The 20,931-nt window shown below is 43.2% G+C and overlaps 1 protein-coding gene across 1 annotated transcript in view; it reads left to right on the plus strand.

Annotated features, from left to right (window-relative positions):
* LOC147732424 (uncharacterized) overlaps positions 1 to 20,931 on the plus strand; it is a 2,559,122-nt gene that overhangs the window by 601,228 nt on the left and 1,936,963 nt on the right. The window contains exons 26-27 of the mRNA XM_086954262.1: positions 7,352 to 7,488; positions 8,090 to 8,258. Coding sequence (XP_086810388.1) covers positions 7,352 to 7,488; positions 8,090 to 8,258 — 306 coding nt within the window. The remainder of the gene's footprint in view (positions 1 to 7,351; positions 7,489 to 8,089; positions 8,259 to 20,931) is intronic.

Raw genomic sequence — 20,931 nt, forward strand, 5'->3', positions numbered from 1 at the left:
AATCTGATTTGTATTTTCTACTGGCTGACCGACTCTTCATTTGTAAGAAGGCAGAGAAGGTGGTCCTAGGTGACCTGAGTGACCCTTTTCAGGTCACTTCCTTCACCAGCTACATTTCCTATCACTTGTTGACTCAATGCTTGTCTTTGAGCCTGTATAGCATGCTGCTGCTTTTGGCTAGGTTCACGCTAAAGTTCAGCCACATACATTTAACTAGCACCCTTGCCTAACAGCTCACCATCTCTGATGGGTCAGCTCGCATCTGCAGTAAGGGCACCTTCGTATGGAAGCTGGGGGGAACACCAAAGCGCCAGAACTCACCTGAGTGTCCAGGAGCCGTGAGGGGAACGGCGGAGCAGCGCCAAGGACCACCGGGAGATAGCGCGACCGCGCACTACAATCCCCAGCAGCCCCTGGGGCGGGGCACGACGACGCTGACGGCCTGAGAGCGCCCGGAGGCGCCTGTTAAAAGGCTGACCCCCCGGGAGCCCAGTGGGGGAACACCAAAGCGACAGAACTCACCTGAGTGTCCAGGAGCCGTGAGGGGAACGGCGGAGCAGCGCCAAGGACCACCGGGAGATAGCGCGACCGCGCACTACAATCCCCAGCAGCCCCTGGGGCGGGGCACGACGACGCTGACGGCCTGAGAGCGCCCGGAGGCGCCTGTTAAAAGGCTGACACCCCCTCTCGCCCCGCGAGTCGCGCGCGGGAGAAGTCCGGGACAAGGGCGGGGCCATCTGTGGCCATCTGTGGACAGCAGTGGTCGGGCGGGCCACCCCCCTTGTTTCTTCCATACTTTATTTCGTGAGTACTGTTTGAATTTAATTAGTTTTTTAACTTGTTACTTGCTTACACGAACCCCACTGCCATTGGTATAATGCCGCCAAAGGAAAGCAAAGGGAAGAGTGATACTGTTGCCTTTACGGGAGCAATGGACCAATTTCTTAAAAAGAATGAACTGTGTGGTGGACGAAAGCATAAACATCATGGAAAGGAGGGTCTCGCAGGAATTGGACATTGCGAGAAGATCCTCTCTTGGGCCATTGGCACATGTACAAACACCTATTACTAAAGACAGAACTGAAATAGTTGGGAGTTCTAATGGTCCTCAAAGTAGTGGCACTAATGTGGACATAACTATTGCTAATGATATACTAAATGTCACAGAGAGTAGTTCTCTAACTGTCTCCGACTCTATTTTACAATCTCCTAATAATCTACCAACTGTTCGTGCTGCACCGGTAGTTGTTGAACAAGCCAAAGTTCACAATACCAGACAGCAAAAGGGGGTGAACGCAGGGGCCATACCAAAGAATAAACAAGGGCCTGCAAACAATATTAGTGGCAAGAGAAGGAAGGGCCCTAAGCATCCTGTCTCACCTAACACTAGCCGGGAAGGGGCTGGTGGTACAAACAAGGATCCAACAGGGATTGGCGCAGAGGGGGTGGACTCTGCCTCCACTGTTATACTTGAAGCACTACGTCACATGCTCCACCCTTTAGAGGAGAGATTAAGTAAAATAGAGGTATTTTTGAAACGTATAGAGAGGGACATAAAGGAGAAAATAGATATTCAACTGAGAAAGTCCAGTACTGACTCGCAACCATCATTGATAACAGCTATTCCTGTAAAAACCTTAGATGCTAGAGATGCGCAAAAGGAAAAAGTAGTGCTCAAATCAAATGAGGGTGGACCTATGACACCTAGTGATGTACCCAATGGCCAGTCTCAAAAGCAAAGTACTCCAAACTTAACAAGTAGTAAGGAGGTAATAAATGTAAATAAATCTAGTAAAGATTACGTAAAGGATGTACTTAATCTTCCTCCAGAGGTTTGCCCATTTGTGGTTATTTTGACAGGAGTCCCAGAGCTAGGTGAACAAGAGTTGGAAAGTACATCCTACCTCTGGAAAAGGGTGACCCAATGGTTAAATACCAATAGGCCACTACCCCCTGGCCTGAGGGGTAACATCTTGAGTATCAGGCGAGTATCATGGGTGGGGCGCATGAAGAAAGATATACAAGGGGATAGCATAGTTATCAATTTTGACAACCCAAGAATAGTTAATTATATCTGCAATTGGAAGTATCCCAATCCAGATCCAGCCACTACCATACACCCATTTAAGTTAACACATTTTTACCCACCCAGTCACTTTCATTCCAGAACGGAGGGGTGGACCACGGTAAGACACCGCGGAAATAGACATCAAGGAGCAGGCTGGTTAGGTCAAACCCATCATCCCTACAACTTCCTCTCCTATAACCAATTTGATTGCCTAGAGTCAGTTGATTGACTACAGGCATCATCAATGACTACTATATTAGAAGAACCCTCTCCATTAAATAATGTGATCCCCATACTTAATGTTATATCTCCTAGGGAAAATGGGGTAGTGAATACACCATCTAATCATCAGGAGATTGGCTGTGAAAAATTTTGCAACAGTAATAATTTGATAGAGTATGACCATGAAGTATGTACAAGACCCCGTGATATAATAGTAGGAGATAGTGATAACAGTGGGTTATCGGTGGATAGGCACTTAAACACCTGTACCAATACTGATAATAATCTACCTCCCACTGTTAAATCTAGTACACATTGTGCAAAAGAGAGACCCTCATAGTTAAACTTAGTTTCTTGGAATATTGCAGGTGTAGGTGTAAAAATGTGTGATCCTGACTGGAATAGTTATATTAATTCATTTGATATCTGTGTGCTACAAGAAACATGGGCCACGGACCAGATCCATATAATAGGATATAGGACCTACCAAGTGGCGGCTGTCCCCTCAGTAAGAGGGAGAGCCTCGGGAGGGTTGGTAATATGGATCAGTACAACTATCGATGTGGGGATAAAAATGTTAAACACCGATTCCTTAGATATACTTGGATTGAAACTGACTACAAGTGACAAGAGGATAATAAATCTCATAAATGTGTACAATAGACCATGTCCCGCTAACAGGGAATCTCCATGTATAGAGAAACTGGAAATGCTCATGGATACTTTAGACCATGATGAAAGTATCATTTTATGTGGTGATCTAAATTGCAATTTTGAGCCGATTGTGGGGATGACTAAATTGTATGAGGATGAGGATGTTGCTCATGGGATACCAGTTCTTAACAATGGAACTGTTCGTGGAACTACACTAGCCCTCCAGATTTCAGGGTTGTTCACAAGTTATGGTCTAAGAGCTTGTAATGGGCGCATGCCATCAGACTCCCCGAGAGCATTTACCTTTAGCAGGGGGAACTGTAGTAGCAAGATAGATTATGTTTCTGTTTCTTTTAATTTGTGGCCATATACATATGATTTAAATGTTAGAGAACGCTTTGAGAGTGATCACTTCCCGTTAGAAATGAGTTTCCTGTCAAGTATCTTGAAAGAACCTGGTGTTACTGAGGGTATTCATAGCCCAGAATTACCATTAATCTGTGATAATGTTGTACTAAGTAATAATCGAAGGGCCATTAAATGGGCATATATTCTAGAAAGAAAGGACCTGTTGGCTAATATTTATTCCGCATTTGTGAACTCATTTGAGCTCTATAACATGGACGATTGTAAACCTGGTGAATTTATTGGTCTACACAAATCCTTTTGTAAAAAACTGATTGATCTTATTACTAAAAAACCAAGGAACGGGAATGGGTTGGCAAACACTAAATTAGTAGGCAAACCATGGTTTAACAGGGAATGCCGAGTAGCCAAGACCGACCTGATCAATGCGGTAAAAACAAAAAACCCCGAAGAACTTAAAGTAAAAAGGAAGATTTATAACAAAACAATAGCTACCGCAAAATCATCCTGGGACGAGGACCTATGGTCCAGCATGTTATCAGCTGCGAAAGTTAAAGATCACAGGCAGTTCTGGGAGTTAGTAGCCAAAGGGAACAAGCCAGATAAAGGCTCAAGGGAGGTATTCCTAAATGAAGCTACATGGGTTGATCATTTTACATTATTATATGCAGCCCAAACCACAGAGGAAAAGCTTATGGTAAATCCAAATGAAATAGTAACCCAGAGAGAGGATGTTGAAAACTCATTGGTAATTTTTGACTTACAAGAGACCGAAACAGCAATTGCTTCTGTGAAGCAAGGGAAGGCCCCGGGCCTGGATAAGATCCCTGGTGATCTTTATAAACATAATGTGGAGATCTGGGCACCTTATCTAAATCATTTATTTAATGTCATCGCAGCAGGTGACCAAATCCCTGACACATGGGATGGGGCTGAAATCATCACCATTTTTAAAAAGGGGGATAGAGGGGACCCAGCGAACTATCGCCCCATTAGTCTTTTAGATATAACGCAGAAAATTTACGCTAGACATATTCTAAACCGCGTAAATACGTGGCTAGAGGAAAAACTAATTTTATCCAAGTATCAGGCAGGGTTTAGGGAAAAGACTGGGACTATCGACCAGGTATTTAGGCTATGCTGCTTGTACTGGAAATATGTTATCATTCGCAGAGGTAATTTATATGTTACCTTTGTAGATTTACGAGCAGCTTTTGACCTTATCCCCCGTGACCTATTGTGGAAATCATTGAAAAAGCAGGGGTTCCCAAATGATCTTTTGAAACTAGTGATTAGGTTACATCAGAATAACTACGCCAGGGTAAGATGGGGTCCTAATGGTGAACTAACAGGTGAAATCCCTATTAAGAGGGGAGTACGCCAAGGGTGCGTGCTGGCACCTACACTTTTTTCCCTTTATGTTAACGATATTGCAGTTCATATGGAGAATTGTGATAATGACTCACCTCGCCTGGGGGGGGATCGAGTTTCGGCCCTCCTCTTCGCGGATGACACGATTCTCATTTCTCAAACTCCTCGGGGCCTACAGACTTTATTAGATAGGTTCCAGCAGTATTGTATTACAAAAGGGTTAGAAATTAATGTAAAAAAGACTAAATATATGGCACTTAATCCCCACAAAAGTTTCAGGAAAAACTTAACATTGAATGGAGAAAAACTTGATTACGAACTAAGTTTTACTTACTTGGGGGTACTATTAGATACATCCTTAAGTTGGAAACCCCAATTAGAAAAATCTAAAATTGTCTTCAAACAAAACTGTCTACCAATACTGAAAAGGCATAATAATTGTGCTAACAAAGCAGTTACCCCAGCGTTAGAATTGTTTAAATGCAAGGTTCAGTCAGCGGTTCTTTATGGGGCTGAACTCTGGGGACCCGTGTGTAGAAAGACTTTTGAAATCATGGAGAACAGGTTTTTAAGGGGACTATTAAAGGTTCCTAGTAGTACTCCACTATTACCCGTACTCCTTGATATGAACATACGACGTACTGACCTACATGCAATATTAAGACCATTATTGTTATGGGTCAGGTTGTGGATTACCCCAGAGCTGTCTGATTATAAAAAAGGGTTGGTTGAAGTTCGGGAACTGGACACGTGTAATAAGATTCTTTGGTTCAAACATGTTAAAAGCTGGTTAACAAAATTGGGCTTATCCCATTTTTGGAGTCAACCAGAATTACTGACCGTGTCCTCAAAGAAAATAGTCAAACTCTCTTTTTGGGCTCTAGTGAGCCATGATGCTGTATATGTTGGAGCACATGGCCCCTTAACCGAAAGATTTTTATTGGTGAAAAATGTAGCCCAGTTTGAAATGTTTCTTGATGAGATTCAACCCCCTTTAGCGAAAACCTTGTATATAAAGTATAGGTACGGTATACTAAGAACTCGGGAAACCGAGTCAAAATGGGGGAAAACCAGTAACGACAAATGTACTTTATGTACAAATAATGCAAGAGAAGACATTTTTCATATTTTGTTTTTCTGTCCAAGCTATGCAGAAACTAGAAAAAAATGGATAGTGCCATTGTGCCGTAATATTGGAACAACTTCGTATAAGGAAGCAGGAAGAATATTACTTACGGACACTAGTCAAGTAATAGTGTTTGGTATCAGTAGATTCCTTTTGGCAGTAAAATTCATTAGGCAAAAATCATCACTGGCATTTTAAGTGTCTGGCTGTTATAAACCAATTTAATGTTTTTTTAACCATGTAAATATTTTAAACTTCTTTTTAATTATATTTATAGATGACTGTTCTAAGCTCACTCCCGTGATTTAACCGAGAAGGTTAGGGATAGCATTTGGTCATGCACTAGCACTTTCTGATTTATATATCCTGTATATTTGTTGATGATATTGTGGCCATGTATATTATGTGTATTATGTATTTTTATATGCATTTCTAAATATATTGTGTTTTGTATATCTTTTATGATGCAATTGCAACGAAATAAAGATTATTGAATTGGAATTGGAAACTGAAGAAGTGCAAAAATTAGAACAAATGAGAAAAAAAAGACAAACAGCCTTCTCCATTTTATGGACAAAGGATCTGGAATGAAACCCGTCCAGGCAACCCCAACCCAACTCCAATTTCGGAAACAGCTGAATACTGAATTATTTAAAGAGCACTACATTGTGATGCAGTAACAGTCCACAACGCTGATACGCCTATCACATACTGAATGTGTCTTTGAATAGAATTTGACCCTGACAGCTCTCTCCCGTGGACATGCAATTGATAAGTCACTAATCTGGAAACGATTTGTTGACATTGGTCTTTTATCGTAATAGAACTTTAAAATATAGGTATTTTATTACGGTTATTATTCCTGTTGTTATCGTTTTACTGATAATGGCACCAGAAATGTACTTCTCGCATAGTCCTTTGAGTGATGCCAGTGGACTAATAGTTAATTGATGCCACTTCCTATGATGTCACATTGTATGCAAATTAGAGGGACCTCGCACATTCCATTTATGCCCGAGGCAGGGAACATCCTAGAACCATCCCTGATTGTGGAGAATGGGTCAAAACTCTGTTTCTTTTATCTCTATATAACCTATATTTGTGTGTGACAGCTGAAAAGGGCAGAGGATACAAGGTTGGCATTTTTGTTTTATAATTGCTATTTTATAAAAGGATTTGTTATGCCACAATAGCTTGTTTACATTTGTGTGGATGAGGAGGAACTATAGTTTGCTTTCATATTTAGTCGCGTACCGTTTGTAGGGAGCTAAAGAGATATGGAAAACAGGGGAAAGGAGAGAATGATATAATTATAAAGTGGAGATAAAATTACAGAGAAGAGGGGAGACGAGAAGAGCTGGCACTAGGGTGCAGTGGGCTGCGCCACTGGTGGAAGTGGGCCCCTCAAGCAGCAGCAGTAGGTGGCAACTTCCTAAAAAAATGTTTGGGCACTAGCACTTATTCATCTATTGATTTAATATTTAACAAATTAAGCTCTTAATGTTAATGATTTTTGCTGTTTAAACATTTTTTTCTGGTTTCAGTTTCCATTTGATGGCATTTGCGCTGCTGGTAGTTACTGTCCTGAAGGATCTGCAGTGCCCATCACTTGTCCACCAGGGACTTACAGTAATATAACTGGACTCAAGAGTGCAAATCAGTGTCTTCCATGTCCCCCAGGGTAAGCTTCAGTTTCTCTCTGCGTTTTGTTTTACCAAAGGTAAGTCAATCCAATCTTAACAGAATGTTGGTTTTATCACCTGTAAGCACATTCCTTGGTTGGTTAACAAAAGCTAAGAATGAATTATCCTTGGGGGGTAAAAGTAACCTTCCAGGCTCAACCAGTACATGGAGGCCACTGTTCCACAAGATTGCATTTTATGGATTGTACTACTAAATGGTAACACCAACAGTATCATGGTGTAAGAATATCAAGGGACAAAATATTGTAAAGTAAGTGTATATAGGGAAGTATAGATCTTTTGATATTCTGCGGGCATACTTGTTCGATGGACTGTTAAGTAACCCAGTTGCCAAAGAATACTCTCCATTTACAACCACAGACAGTCTCTTCCCCATGAGTGTACCAAACTTATTCATTTGAGATTTTTACATAGTTGATGTGTGTGAATCTTCTCCTAGATTTTGCCCCTCATGACAGATGTTTCAACACCCTAGTTGTGTGCTCAGCAACTTAGATATCTGTATAAGGTGCATATTTCTCAGCCTCTCGCCGGTACACATGCAACTGTTTGACCAGTATTGACTATTTGTTTCTCCAGGATGTTTTGTGACGGGTCAGAAACCATTTCACCCACTGGTCCCTGCAGGCCGGGCTATTTCTGCACAGGGGCCTCTCCGACAGCTGTTCAGCAGGAAGTGAAGCAGGGATATTACTCACTGGAGGGAGCTTCCAGGCCTGAAGCATGCCCACTGGGGACATTCCAGTCTGTAAGTATACATTTGCTCTCTAGTGCTATCAAACCTTTAAAATAGAACACTTTAAGCAAATCTCAACTGCCAACAAGTCATAAAAAATGTACATTTTCAGAGCAATGGTTTACAACGCTATGATGCATTATTTCTTGTATAAATTAGCCAATCTAAGGTGGTTCTTCTTAAAGTTAAGTAATCATAAACAAAGACATTAGGTTTGTCATTTTGATAAGTTACATTTCTTATTCATTTATTGGTGAGTTTGTGTATGTAGAAGGGTGAATCGATGAGTGCCAGATGCTATCAATGGATAATAGAAGAATGTTTGAGGAAATGTATAATTAATGGGTATCTGAGTACATGGATGTTTAGGTGGGTTCATGTTTAAATGATTGATTAAGTGAGTTCAGGAAAGAGGGATGAATAGATGAATGCATTGATGGATGCAGATATGTTCATTTATTTGGACAGATTTAGCTGTTGGACATCAATTGTGTTAATGTTACATCATTGCTAATTATTTCTATCATCATGCCAATGCAAGCATTACACAGTGATGGGTTCCATTGTGTCAAGAATGTCCACACGTCATAAAGAATCATGTTCTACCTTGGCTACATTCCAATGTATTCAATTAGTGGAAGCAGATACTACAATGGAGCTTATTTTGCATCAACTGGGCTGTATCACATAACCACTGTGGAAGAGGAATGTGTAACACCACTACAGGGGGCACCAAAACAACTCCCTCATAAAACTAGGGCACAAATGATGAGCCATGACTGAGTAATGTGTACATCCAAAAGGAGCCAGGCCGCCCCAAAACATAAACATTTCATCTACACAGTAGCCTGCCCCCCATCAGTCACTCTCCTGCCAACCACATGTGTGGTTTAAAGGCAGCAGATATACAATGTTCTCCCATTCGAAGATGTCAACTGCACTAATGATAAGTTAATAGCCAATTTTAATTTGGAGTCCAATTGATTTATAATGTGTGCTCCCAAAGATTTAGCAGTCTTGGAGGGTTACTGGGGCTATTTGCTACCTGAAACATTTTGAGCTGCTACTTCTGCACAGGATTCCATTTCCTGGTGCAAACCTTCTCCTGAGGTGGATGGAAGATATACTACTTTGCATTTTGTTTTTTCCTGATGGTGACCGTGAAACTGTACACGCTAAATCCAATCAGTCACATTGCATGATACCTCAAACACAGCATTGTTGTCCAGTGGTCTGATCTAAACATATAAATATTGGCAGCAGGAGCTAGTAGTAGAATGGACTGGCCCGCTGTCTCCTCTATACTGTTCTGCGGGCTTATACAACATGTGAATGACAGTCCAGCTGACCAACGAATGAAGGGGGCTATCCCGAACACCTTCTCTTCTTATGTATTTTTATCTGTCATTATTTTGCAAGGTCAAAATAGGTTGGTATACAGCAAAATCTTTCTCTCTGCCAGCCACGATGAGCAAAAATGTTGTGGCTATTTAATTAATTACAGCCAATAATCCATATAGATATACATATATATTCAAACTGCAATCTTTCTGATTTTTAGGAGTTAGCCAAGACCTTTTATTTTTTAAAAGGAATCCTTAAAAATATGAACGTACAGGGGTTTTCAGCCAGCTCTCTTCATCCATTTGTCTATTGTATTACCAATTACATTTTACTTTAGCCCATCACAGCATACAGAATGTGGCAATAGGTCTGCCCATTTTAGCCAGTAACTCCCATCACCGTGAGTGATGGCATTTTGCTACTGCACATGTGCTCATCCACCAAAAATGTCAGTCGGTCAAACATATGTTTATTTAGATCTTAGTCTTTGAACAAAGCTCAATAAAACTCATGTACAAACATGTAAGATCAATAACTAGAATTGGTCCGAACTCACAGTTAAAACATGATATTACCACAATTATTTCTACCATAAATTAATCAGATTTTTCATAAAAAATCATCCACAGACAGTAAAAATTGCCCCAAGATACAGGCTACCTTCAAGAATAGCATATTCAAGAGTAGAGTAACTGCTCGCCCCCTATCCCTAATATCATATTTTTTTAAAACTGGTTTTAATAAAAACTTTTGTGAGCTAAAAACCACAAACAATTCACTAAAATATGTTTTAGCTCTCCCTTCATATTAGGGACACATTTGTAGGTTTAATCCTTGTGTAACAGAACACCAGGAGCATTCGACATTAAAACCTGGTTTACCTTGCATCTAAATTTCAATAAACATTGTCGTAGCTGTACGATAGGTAAATTCTCCAGATAGGAAAATATCACCTCTTCCATCCACAATTTCATCAGGAGGGATACTGATTTCTTCTTCCTTAGATAAAATAAATCTTACTCTCTAGACACCTGTTTAGTTGTTTCCCTGGGCTGGGATTTACTCATGCCTGCCCGATCTATCTCACAGTCTATTCTATATTTCATGAGGAAAAAGTGTCCCTACGAGGGTTGGGAACGCCCTGGTTGTTTTTGATACCCCTCACACACCAACAGGCCCCTTGGTGTCATGCTTCATCATTGGGGTCCTCGCACCCCTCTATGGGATGCGACGTGCTGCGACCTATGGTTGCGTGGGAGCACTTATGGTGGCTATGTGTGGTGCGAGTGAGACATGTTGACACACACATAGGAGGTGGCCTACATAGGTTACGCGAAAAACCTCCTCTCCCACCTTTTTATTAGTACCAGCCCGGGGGTCAAATTAAGTTTTTGTTACCCCACGAGCCAGGCACTTTTTAAACATCACTCACTATCGAACCCCACCAATGCACTCACATAAAAATTCCCTCACTCGCACCACACATAGCCACCATAAGTGCTCCCATGAAGCATGACACCAAGGGGCCTGTTGGTGTGCGAGGGGTATCAAAAACAACCAGGGTGTTCCCAACCATCGTAGGGACACTTTCTTCCCCCTTTTTCCCTGATGGATTCTTTTTGTTTAAAAAACTAACCTAGGGAGAACGAATCCATTTAAGATTATTCTCCTTTTGTTAACATTTGTATTCTATATTTCAGGCAACTATTAAGGATCCTCCCTCTGACATCTTGCTCAAGTTAACTCACTAATTTCGTTTTTGCATAGCAATGAGATTTTGGGGAGCTCCTCACTATCTATTCTTGTCCGGAATTGTATTGTCTCTACGTTTGCTATGTGAGTTTATCGCGTCAGACCAGTTACTATTCTAGCAGCCTGGACCATCGTATATGGAGGGAGAGAAAGTAATCGTTTAAAGCACCAACCATCGTCGAGGTACCAGTTTGATTTCCCACTGATACAGACCACCTCACCAGCATTCTGGAACTGCGGCCGTGTCATACCCTGAAAGGCTGCCAGTACAAGTCTTGGGGAGGGGCTCCAGTACTTATTGTCACATTTCTTAAGCCTCCTTACAGATAAGAGTATCTTGGCCTCCAGAGAAGCAATATGTTCCTTCCACAGTAAATTGCTTGAAAACCGCATCCCCAGATATTTATATTTACTAATTATCTCTATTTTAACTTTATATATAGCCCAAACTGATCATATCCTCTTTTCGCGTGTTGAAAGAACTTTAGTCTTTTCCATATTGATTATTACTTGTTTCCCTTCTGCAATAATCTGAGAAGTCATCTAGCTCCCTCTGGAGGCCGATTTCTGTCAAACCTACAGTTACTAGATCGTCCGCATATCAGAGGGAATTTACATGTGTACCATTCATTTTGGGACAGTCATTCAATATTCCCAAAATAATTTTTGAAAAGACTTTCCCACTCACATCTAGCAGGTTTATTTTACAATAAATTCCAGGGAGGGAATACTCACCTTTTTTACATAGGTTTAATAACTGCTCCCTTCCAACTATCCGGGTAACGTCCCGTCAGGAGAATTTTCTGAAAAAGGGGGTAGAGCAAGCGGGTCCACCAAGTGATATTGTTCCTTATTATTACTGCCGGTAGATTATCTGGGCCGGCTGCCCTTGTAAGTTTTAGAGACTCATTTGTCTTCTTAATTGTGGGTGCTGACAACCTCTACTTTATTTCCTCATTAACATGAAGTTTTACTGGGCCCTGACTAATTTCAGTATCTGTGTAGGTCAAGTCAGTGACAGCAATGGTGGGCCAGTATCTTCCTGCAGTAACCTGGAAGCAGCAGACAGTAACAGGGTAAGATGTTTGTGAAAGATTCACTCTTTTCAGCGCTTGCTCTCACTCTCCAGGCTCCTGCTCTTCCCCATCAGATACCTTTATGGAGGTGGGCAGCATGTGTGTTAAGCAGCACATAATACGATTGAGATGTTTTGTGAGGACTAAATCGACTGCAGTCTGTATTTGCGTCTTTGTAGGCTTTTTCTGAGGCCTCTATGATGGGGCTTCAAAATTCAGAAGCCAGAGATTGCATTATTTTTTACCATGATGATCACTTCTTCCTTCTCATTGCATGGAGAGGGCTCAGCGATACTCCTTCCCCAGTCTCTCTCCTTTCTTGACAGCTGCTATGAAGAATAAGATGGCCTTGACATGGTTCTTTTTTATGAAATGAAACTAGCAGCCCGTCCTGACCTTGTCCGGGAGCAACAGGCTTCCCTGACCACCGCCCGCCCCGACATTGTCCAGCAGCCCAGGCCCCCGCCCGGCCCGACCCCCGCCTGCCCCGACATGGGCCCCCTTACCTCAGCCGCCGCTCCTCCCGCCTGTCTGCTGCTCGTACCGCTGCTGGCCTGTCCGCTGCTCCTCACGTCACCGCTCCTCCCCTGCGCCATGTCCGCTGCTCCTCGTCGCGCTCCTGGACGCCACTCCTCCCCGCGCTCCTGACATGAGCATGCACGTCGCGGCCGGCGCTACTTCAGAGGGACTACTTTTTTTTTTACTGTAAATTTTTTTGGTCCTGATTGGATTTACTGATGACCTGCCCCATCTACAGGAAAAGCAGGGTTCCTAAGGTTTTTTTTACTGCAGAAATAAAAGACTGTTAAGCGAATAAAAGACTGTTAAGCAACTTTGCCTTAAGTTAACTGCACCAAATGGAATATCACACAATCAATCCCTTGCCCAATTCCTAATAATCTAATATGCCTTGATAAACTTTGGTCTTATGTCTACAGACTCTTGTTTCCAGAAACAAAATTGTCAAATGTATTTTCCAATATCAGTGGCAATTGGGATAGTTGCATTTTAAAAAATACAATAAATCTCACCCTTTCCTGTACTGGCCCAGTTTTAACACTGCCCATAAAGTGAGTCAGTGGGCATTAGTGGAGGTAGAGAATAGATTCAGTGATTGAAAGAGCTATGTGTAGAGAGCACTCCGGCTCTCCTCTACAATGTATCACACACCATGCATCCATACACCCCTCGGGAAGTGCTCGCTCCGGGGGTATAAATAAACCGGCGGGAGATCGCTCATGGTCTTCCAGCCTACGGAATAATTCCTGCGTCCTGTGTGTGTTACGTGACTGCCACACCAGGGCCTAGTCAGGCCTAGCCCTGGCCCACTACATTGGCGACGGGGATGGGATGACGAGGCTGTCCAGGCGAGGAGAGAGACCACGAACCGGAAGGCAAGTGAGGCTCGTAGAGCACAGGAGTCGACGCTTTACATAGGAGACTTGGTAGTCATCAAAGACAGACGCCCCGGGTGGAAGTTTCGAACACCCTATGAACCTGAGGTCTGGGTTGTGGAAAGAGTCCAAGGGACCATGGTGACGGCCCGGAAAGGACACCAACTCGTCACCCGCAACGTATCCAGTTTCAAGAAGGCCACGAAAACGGAAGCTGACCCGGAAGATGAAGTACCTCAGGACACAACACCAAGAACACCCCTCTCGGGGTCATCACCAGAGTGGAGTCCAGCCGTGGAGATGCCCGGATCACTGGATCAAAAGACAGGGGCCAGTCCCCGGTTGAACAGAAAGACCCAGGACAGTGAAAGAGCCCAGGAAACCCCGGCTGGGGTTATACCGTCTCCCTGTGGCCGAAACCAACGATACAGCCTCCGGCTCAACCTGGGTCTTAGCCAACGGCTCTGAGACTTTGCCTGTGCATCCCCGTGAGGATGGTGAAGGTGTTGTTATTGGACTGAAACAAAGGAGGGATGTAGAGAGCCACTCGGGCTCTCCTCTACAATGTATCACACACCATGCATCCATACACCCCTTGGGGCGGGCTCGCTCCGGGGGTATAAATAAACCGGCGTGAGATCGCTCGTGGTCTTCCAGCCTACGGAGTAATTCCTGCGTCCTGTGTGTGTTACTTGACTGCCACACTAGGGCCTAGTCGGGCCTAGTGCTGGCCCACTACACTATGTTAAGATACAGTCTCTGCTCCACTTTTGGGATGACTGGTGGCGACAAGACGCTACAGCCCTGTTTTATCACCTTAGACAGTGATATATGGCTGCCTATCATAGGCCATTTCAAGGCATTAGATATTTTTGGCACTAATTGTAGCAGCTTTTTATTGACAAATGTAAAATTAAACGTATATATCACAATAAAATGCACAAAGCAGCATAAAAAATTTAAGCAACCGGGCCCATAACAAGAAAACAGTGGCAATTGAATGCATCACAACTCCAGCACAACACAATCATATTGCAATAATGCAGCACAAATACACAACAGCAGAAAACTCAATAGAACACATCACTACAGCAAATTGGCACACAACAAATAATCACGAGCATTCTTGTCACTCATTACCTCTTCCAGAATCCTTGTTTTCATAATACCGTGGTAAAAGATGTTTGGAGTAAACACTGCTGTAACTTACCACCAAGAACATTAAATTACGGTATACAACGTTTAGCACGCATTTGTTACAACGCACTACCATTACAACGCAGGCATTACCACGCATACCATTACAACGCATTGCGCTGGGGGGCGCTCTAGGATAGGGAATAAGTTTTATTTTATATCCAACACCTTCCCTAGTGTCCACGGGGACTGGAGTTGGAATATAAAATTATACTTACCACTATCCAGCACCTCAAAGCGCTATGCGTTGTAACGGTATTCGTTGTAAATACCGCGTTGTAAAGGTATGCGTGGTAATAGTATGCGTGCTAACGTCATACATCCTTAAATTACACCAGTCAAAAACGTTTTGTGATCCGGCTCTCAGTCTTTTCGAAGTGTTTTCACAACTGATCTCATTTGGACAAAAAGGCAAGACCTTCCTAGGCTCACGTCACCACTAAGCAAACTACATTCACTACAGATTACCAACCAGTTACCAATGAAGGGGGTCTTTTAACTTCAGCCCAGTCAAGAATATGAAGAGGGATCCAACCATTGTTTACTAGCAAACACCCACGTTTTTAAAGAACAAGCAAAACCACAGATCACTGTGGGAACGTGCACTTAGTTAATCCTTTTTTTTTTTTTTTTCAACTGTCCTATACTAAATACACACAGGATACATACCGGGCATTTTCTTAAATGCAAAAAAAAATATTGGTCTATGTTGAGCACATTCTGCAGTTTGCATGGCCACATTTATGAAAGGGATAGCTACCAGTGTGTCATTTAAATGCACATTAACCTGATTTCAAATGTCAGAAGATGACGTCTGCAGTGATTAGAATAATTTTTGGGTATTAGCCTCCAGTAGGTATGCTTCAGCAGTGTGTAGTATCCGTAATTCTCCCTGCATGCCACAGTTGGAGGCCATCTGGGTGAGAATTTTACTTTTTTCATTTTGTTTATATGTGAACCAGAGGCGTAGCTAGGGTTTGTGGCGCCCGGGGCTATCCTTCAGATTGCCGCCCCCCCTGGGGGGCTGCTGGGGAAAAAGGACGGCGAGCATCTGAAAGAGGTCAGAGAGACACGTAGTATCGCCGCTAATAGTTACCTTGATCATGCAAATTACATGCACATACATGACACGGTCTAGGGCTAGACAGCCCGTCCCCAAAATACTGCCACCTGGGGCGGACCGCCCCCACCTAGCTATGCCGCTGAAGGAAAAGCAGAAGGAAGCCCAAAACTTACATCAGTTCTACCTACCCTGTCTGTGACATCTCACTCATAACATCACAGCTTGCGCAGAACCCTTGTCCCCTGTCCCCTATCTGCCCCATCCAAGACCTCAGCAATGTCTGCAGACCAGTCCACCACACTGGGTTTGACCACAATTCCTATGGCAGCACCTTCAGGATACTACAGGTGAGTCCAATGCACCTGATCACTAGACTAACTTGAGTTCTGCAGTTGGGGCAGTACCAGCCCTGCAGTGGAAGCCTACTCGCTCCACCCAAGCCCCCCATGAGAGCTCAGTAGAAACCATCCCACGTGCCCCTCCCACTACCCACCACCCCACCTGCGGCACAGTAGGACACTTCAAGAGAACGGGTCCTATCCGGGGGTGTCAGGCACCATAGCTGATTCACCCACCGTCATCGGGGAGTGGTGGTAGGGGTGCCAACAATCATTGCATTTTCATCACATTCTGCAGCATGCCAAGTGTGTGCAGAGACAGAAACATAACTACATACCTTACAGCTGGCAATCACATCACGTCATACTTGTTATCAAAAGACAACACATAAAGTACATTACAGAGAGCATCCCCCATAAAGATACGCTGTGGAGTTGGCTATGAGGGGTGACTAAATGTGTATGAACCAAAGCATGTTACATAAAACATCCCAAATCATACATTAGAGTTGCTGGCATCCTTCCAAGAGAACTGAGATGTGCCATATACTATCACTACTGACAGTGTCATCATGCTATCTAGATAATTTTACCATGCTCAGTCCACTGGGAAATTTAGGGTCAAGGATATATTTAAGACCATGCAATCAGTCATAGGCATTCAACCACATTTTCACCAACATACTAACACCCAGAGTTCAAATCAAATCAAATCAAATCAAATAAGCTTTATTCGATTTATCAGAAAATCATAAAAGCGTACAAGTACAGTTTATACAATGGATCTAAAAACAATTTACACATAAGCAAAGTTTACAAAAAATAGATAAAACATTTTTCCAAAGATTAAAAGTCTACAGTAGACATTTAGACGAAAGGCCTCGTATTGCAGTATTTAGTTAATTTGAACGTGAGATACTTAGGTCATTGAGTTTCTGTATTTCATCACTGTCATTAAAAAGCGAGAAACAACAAAGATAACATGCTCATCATCTAGCAACAGTAATTTCAAGTATGCAGTTTTACATGTTCTTATCCCCAAGCGTTTAAGTAGTGGTAAAAGGAACAATTTCCTCGGGGTGGTGTACAATTTACAAAAGAACATGATATGGATGTTACTTTGTGTTGAATGATCATCGCATGGGCAAATTAGGTTCGAAGAGGCCCAATCGTTCCGTTTTGGCAAAGTGACCATGCGAAAGAAGATCCCTAAGCGCAGCCTAGTAAGGAGCATGCGAGGGTAGGGTGCAGTTTCAATCCTGAGATAAAGTTGTAGACCTTCGGTAAGGGTAATTTGCTGATAGCTCAGGGTAGTGCCTTTAAGTTTCTCAATGTTCCATCTGGCACTTTCTAGGTGTGTAATTAAAAGTTTTTTGAGGGCCGGCCTAGACAAGGTTTCTAGAGTCTCTGGATCATCATAAAATTCGGGGTGTCCAATGTTGGAGAACATCGTCTGAACGTGTCGTAGCCATTTGACTTTTGATGCGCCATCCAAAGTCAAGCAGTCTTTGATGTTTGATGTTGATGTTGATGTTGAACCCAGAGTTCAATTATTTCAAATCTGCACCAAATTGTCCAGCTGGCCCAATCAGGATCCTTTACATATCGATCCAATGGTCAACTTTACAGCAAGCAAGTCACACCATGCACACGTCAACATCAACAGTTTAAAAGCTTTGAACAAGCTGAAGTAAAATGTGTGCATGGTAGAGTATCCCTTAAATCTCTAATTTATTCCTTGTCCAATTTGCCTCCGCACTCCTTTAATTATCCATTCTATTAACAATTTTTATTCTAACCACCTCCAACCTGAGTTGTTTTCCCTTGACTTTGTAGGTCTCTAGCTTTTTCAATTGAATACCCCTTTCATTTCTTTTCAATAATTTTTATTAAAGCTTTTAAACATTTACTTTATCAAAACAATAAGTAAACGGAGAGAAAGGGTGCGCATTCAGCAAGAATCGATTCATAATTAGTAAGTAATCAATTATGTAACAGCACACAAAAGACTCACTAAGCAAAAATAAAACTACAAAAAGCATCTGAGTGAAATTGATACTGTACTAAAAGACTGTAGGGGCCATTAGAACTCGTTTATCAAAGCATGGACTTTGAAACTACATACATGAATAAAATATGTAAACAAAACATCAGCACAATCCCTGATACAGTCTAATATACACTTCTGCAAAAGATTCAAGCAGCCTGCCCGTATATTATAACCAATATCAAAACTAATCTGATCATAAAGTGCTGTACTCTTACATGTGTAAGCACAAAAATCCATACAATGAAAAACCATGCTTGCATTTAGGCTCAAAAGCAGGTCATCCTACCCAAGGATCCGGGGCCAGCCAGAGAGCATAGACCCAATCCGACAGAGGCCCCCATATTCTTTTTCCCTTCTGCCTGGACCTTCTTCCTTTGTGCTTATACAATGCGATTTCTAAATTCAGGATAGACAAAAACCAGCCCCCTGCCATTGCTGAAACGTGTTAGGCTGTGGATCGCTGAAGCGATGCACATACTAAAACAGCCATGGCCACATATATTAAGGAATCACCCCCTCTAGCCATTCCTGCCTTCTTTATCCCGAGGAGCATAGTTTGAGTGGTCAGAACAATATTGGTGTGGAGAATTCTCTACCCCCGCCCCCCCCCCCACACCCTCAAAGTTTTTTAGCGACCTCAGATCTCAGGGGCAGATTTACAATTACTGGTGCATCCCTGCAAATCAGCAGGGATGCGCCAGTAATTGTGCGCCGCACTCCGCCACCCATGATGCGCCGCATTTAGAATGCGGCGCACCATGGTGCAAAAACGGCACAGATGCGTCACACATCTGTGCTGTAAAAGCGGCGCATTGCTGGAGTTGTGTTGCAAGCGCGACGCAGCTCCAGCAATGCTTTGGGGGGGCCCTATCTGGACAATACTGCATCAAGCCTTACGCCTGCTTCAAGCAGGCGCAGGGTTTTGACTCAGCATTGGCCTTATCTTGTAGATTTCACTCAGCCACTTTTAGGAGGCGTTCCTGCATAGGAACGCCCCCCTGCGATGGAACGCCTCCTTCTGGCGCATGGTTTTACAATGTGACGCATCTCCCAGATGCGTCACGTTGTTAATACCCCGCACCATGGCGCATCTTTTGCACTGCCGCTGCATCACAAAAGTGACACAACGGCGGGGCAAAAGAGGTGCAAGGGGCTTGTAAATATGCCCCTCATAGCTGCCAAGGTTTCAGATTGCTTTGTGTGACATTTTCATAATTTCGGTGTAATTATGAGTGACATTTCAGCAACTATGAGTGACACTTTCTCACGTGCAAAATCAAGCAATGAGGACGAGGTAAATATATAAATATCACTAGTTAGACCCATTTGAGCAACAAGAAACTCTAAGAAGCTCTATAAAGTGTTGTATCGCAGCAAAATGGAAGGATGCTAACATATTTTAGCAGTCATCTTTAGCAGGACTTTAGCTTTGCTCCCAAAAGTCACCATGTTACGCAGTAAAAGATCTCAGCTGCTATAATATAAATCAGTTATCTAGAGCCACTGTACCTGACCTCACTGCCCAGCCTGCAGAGGCACAATTAATTTCAGTGTAACCGAGGACACAAGTGCTGAGCTACAGGTTCATGCAGATGCACGCTCAGCTTTAAACTAAATATATTGAGAATGAGCACTAAGTAAATATGTCCCACGGTCACTGCGATTCACCGGCAGCCGGTCATACTGTCATCTGAGCAGAGTGCTGCATAGAGGAGTGTACATAAGTGATTAATCTGTCACTAGTGCGAGTTGCAGCTGGACTTTTATTACGTGCTTATGCTTTCAGTGCACCTAAACCCAAGTGCAACTCTGAGAGTAGTAAGAGGGCCTTCTTTCAGCATAAGAACATGAAGCAGCAAGTACATCAGGCGCGCAACACCCATTGGACTCACCGGGCTGCAGCCGCTCCCCCCCATCACGTCGTGTGTGGCAGCCCGGGTTGAGACAGATCCCGGGTCAACTCACAGCCGCACCGAGTGCTTCACAGGTCTTTAAAAGACCATTTGAATGTTAATTAGGCCTTGCTGTTGATTCACCCATTCTAAGAGCCCCTGCAGCTCCACTCTGCCGATTGATTGAAGGTTCAGCCCATCCCCCCGAAATTTCTTCTCACCCCCCTCTCCCCCCCCAAAGTTGTCTCTAGTTGCGCCTCTGAAGTACATCAACTAACTTCACTTGCCTCTGCATTTGTTCTTCTCTCAAGGGCCCAGGCCACGAGGCTCCGTGGCGTTGCAGGCTTCAGATATCAGCGGTGGGAGGGTCACTGGGGCACGGGGCTGATGGGATTAATTTTTGAAGATCGGAGTGCTTAAACCTTCAGCGGAGCTTCTTTCATGAGTAGTGGGCAGCTCAAGACGTCACGTGCTGGAGCTTTTTACAAGCAGCAGGTCACGTACGCAGTCGCAGCGCATGTATTTAAACCAACGGCGGCGCGCTGCACTGGCACGTTGTGGCGGCCTTTATCATTTATT

The sequence above is a fragment of the Lissotriton vulgaris genome, chromosome 2_1, assembly GCF_964263255.1.
Source record: "Lissotriton vulgaris chromosome 2_1, aLisVul1.2, whole genome shotgun sequence".
Lineage (NCBI taxonomy): Eukaryota > Metazoa > Chordata > Amphibia > Caudata > Salamandridae > Lissotriton > Lissotriton vulgaris.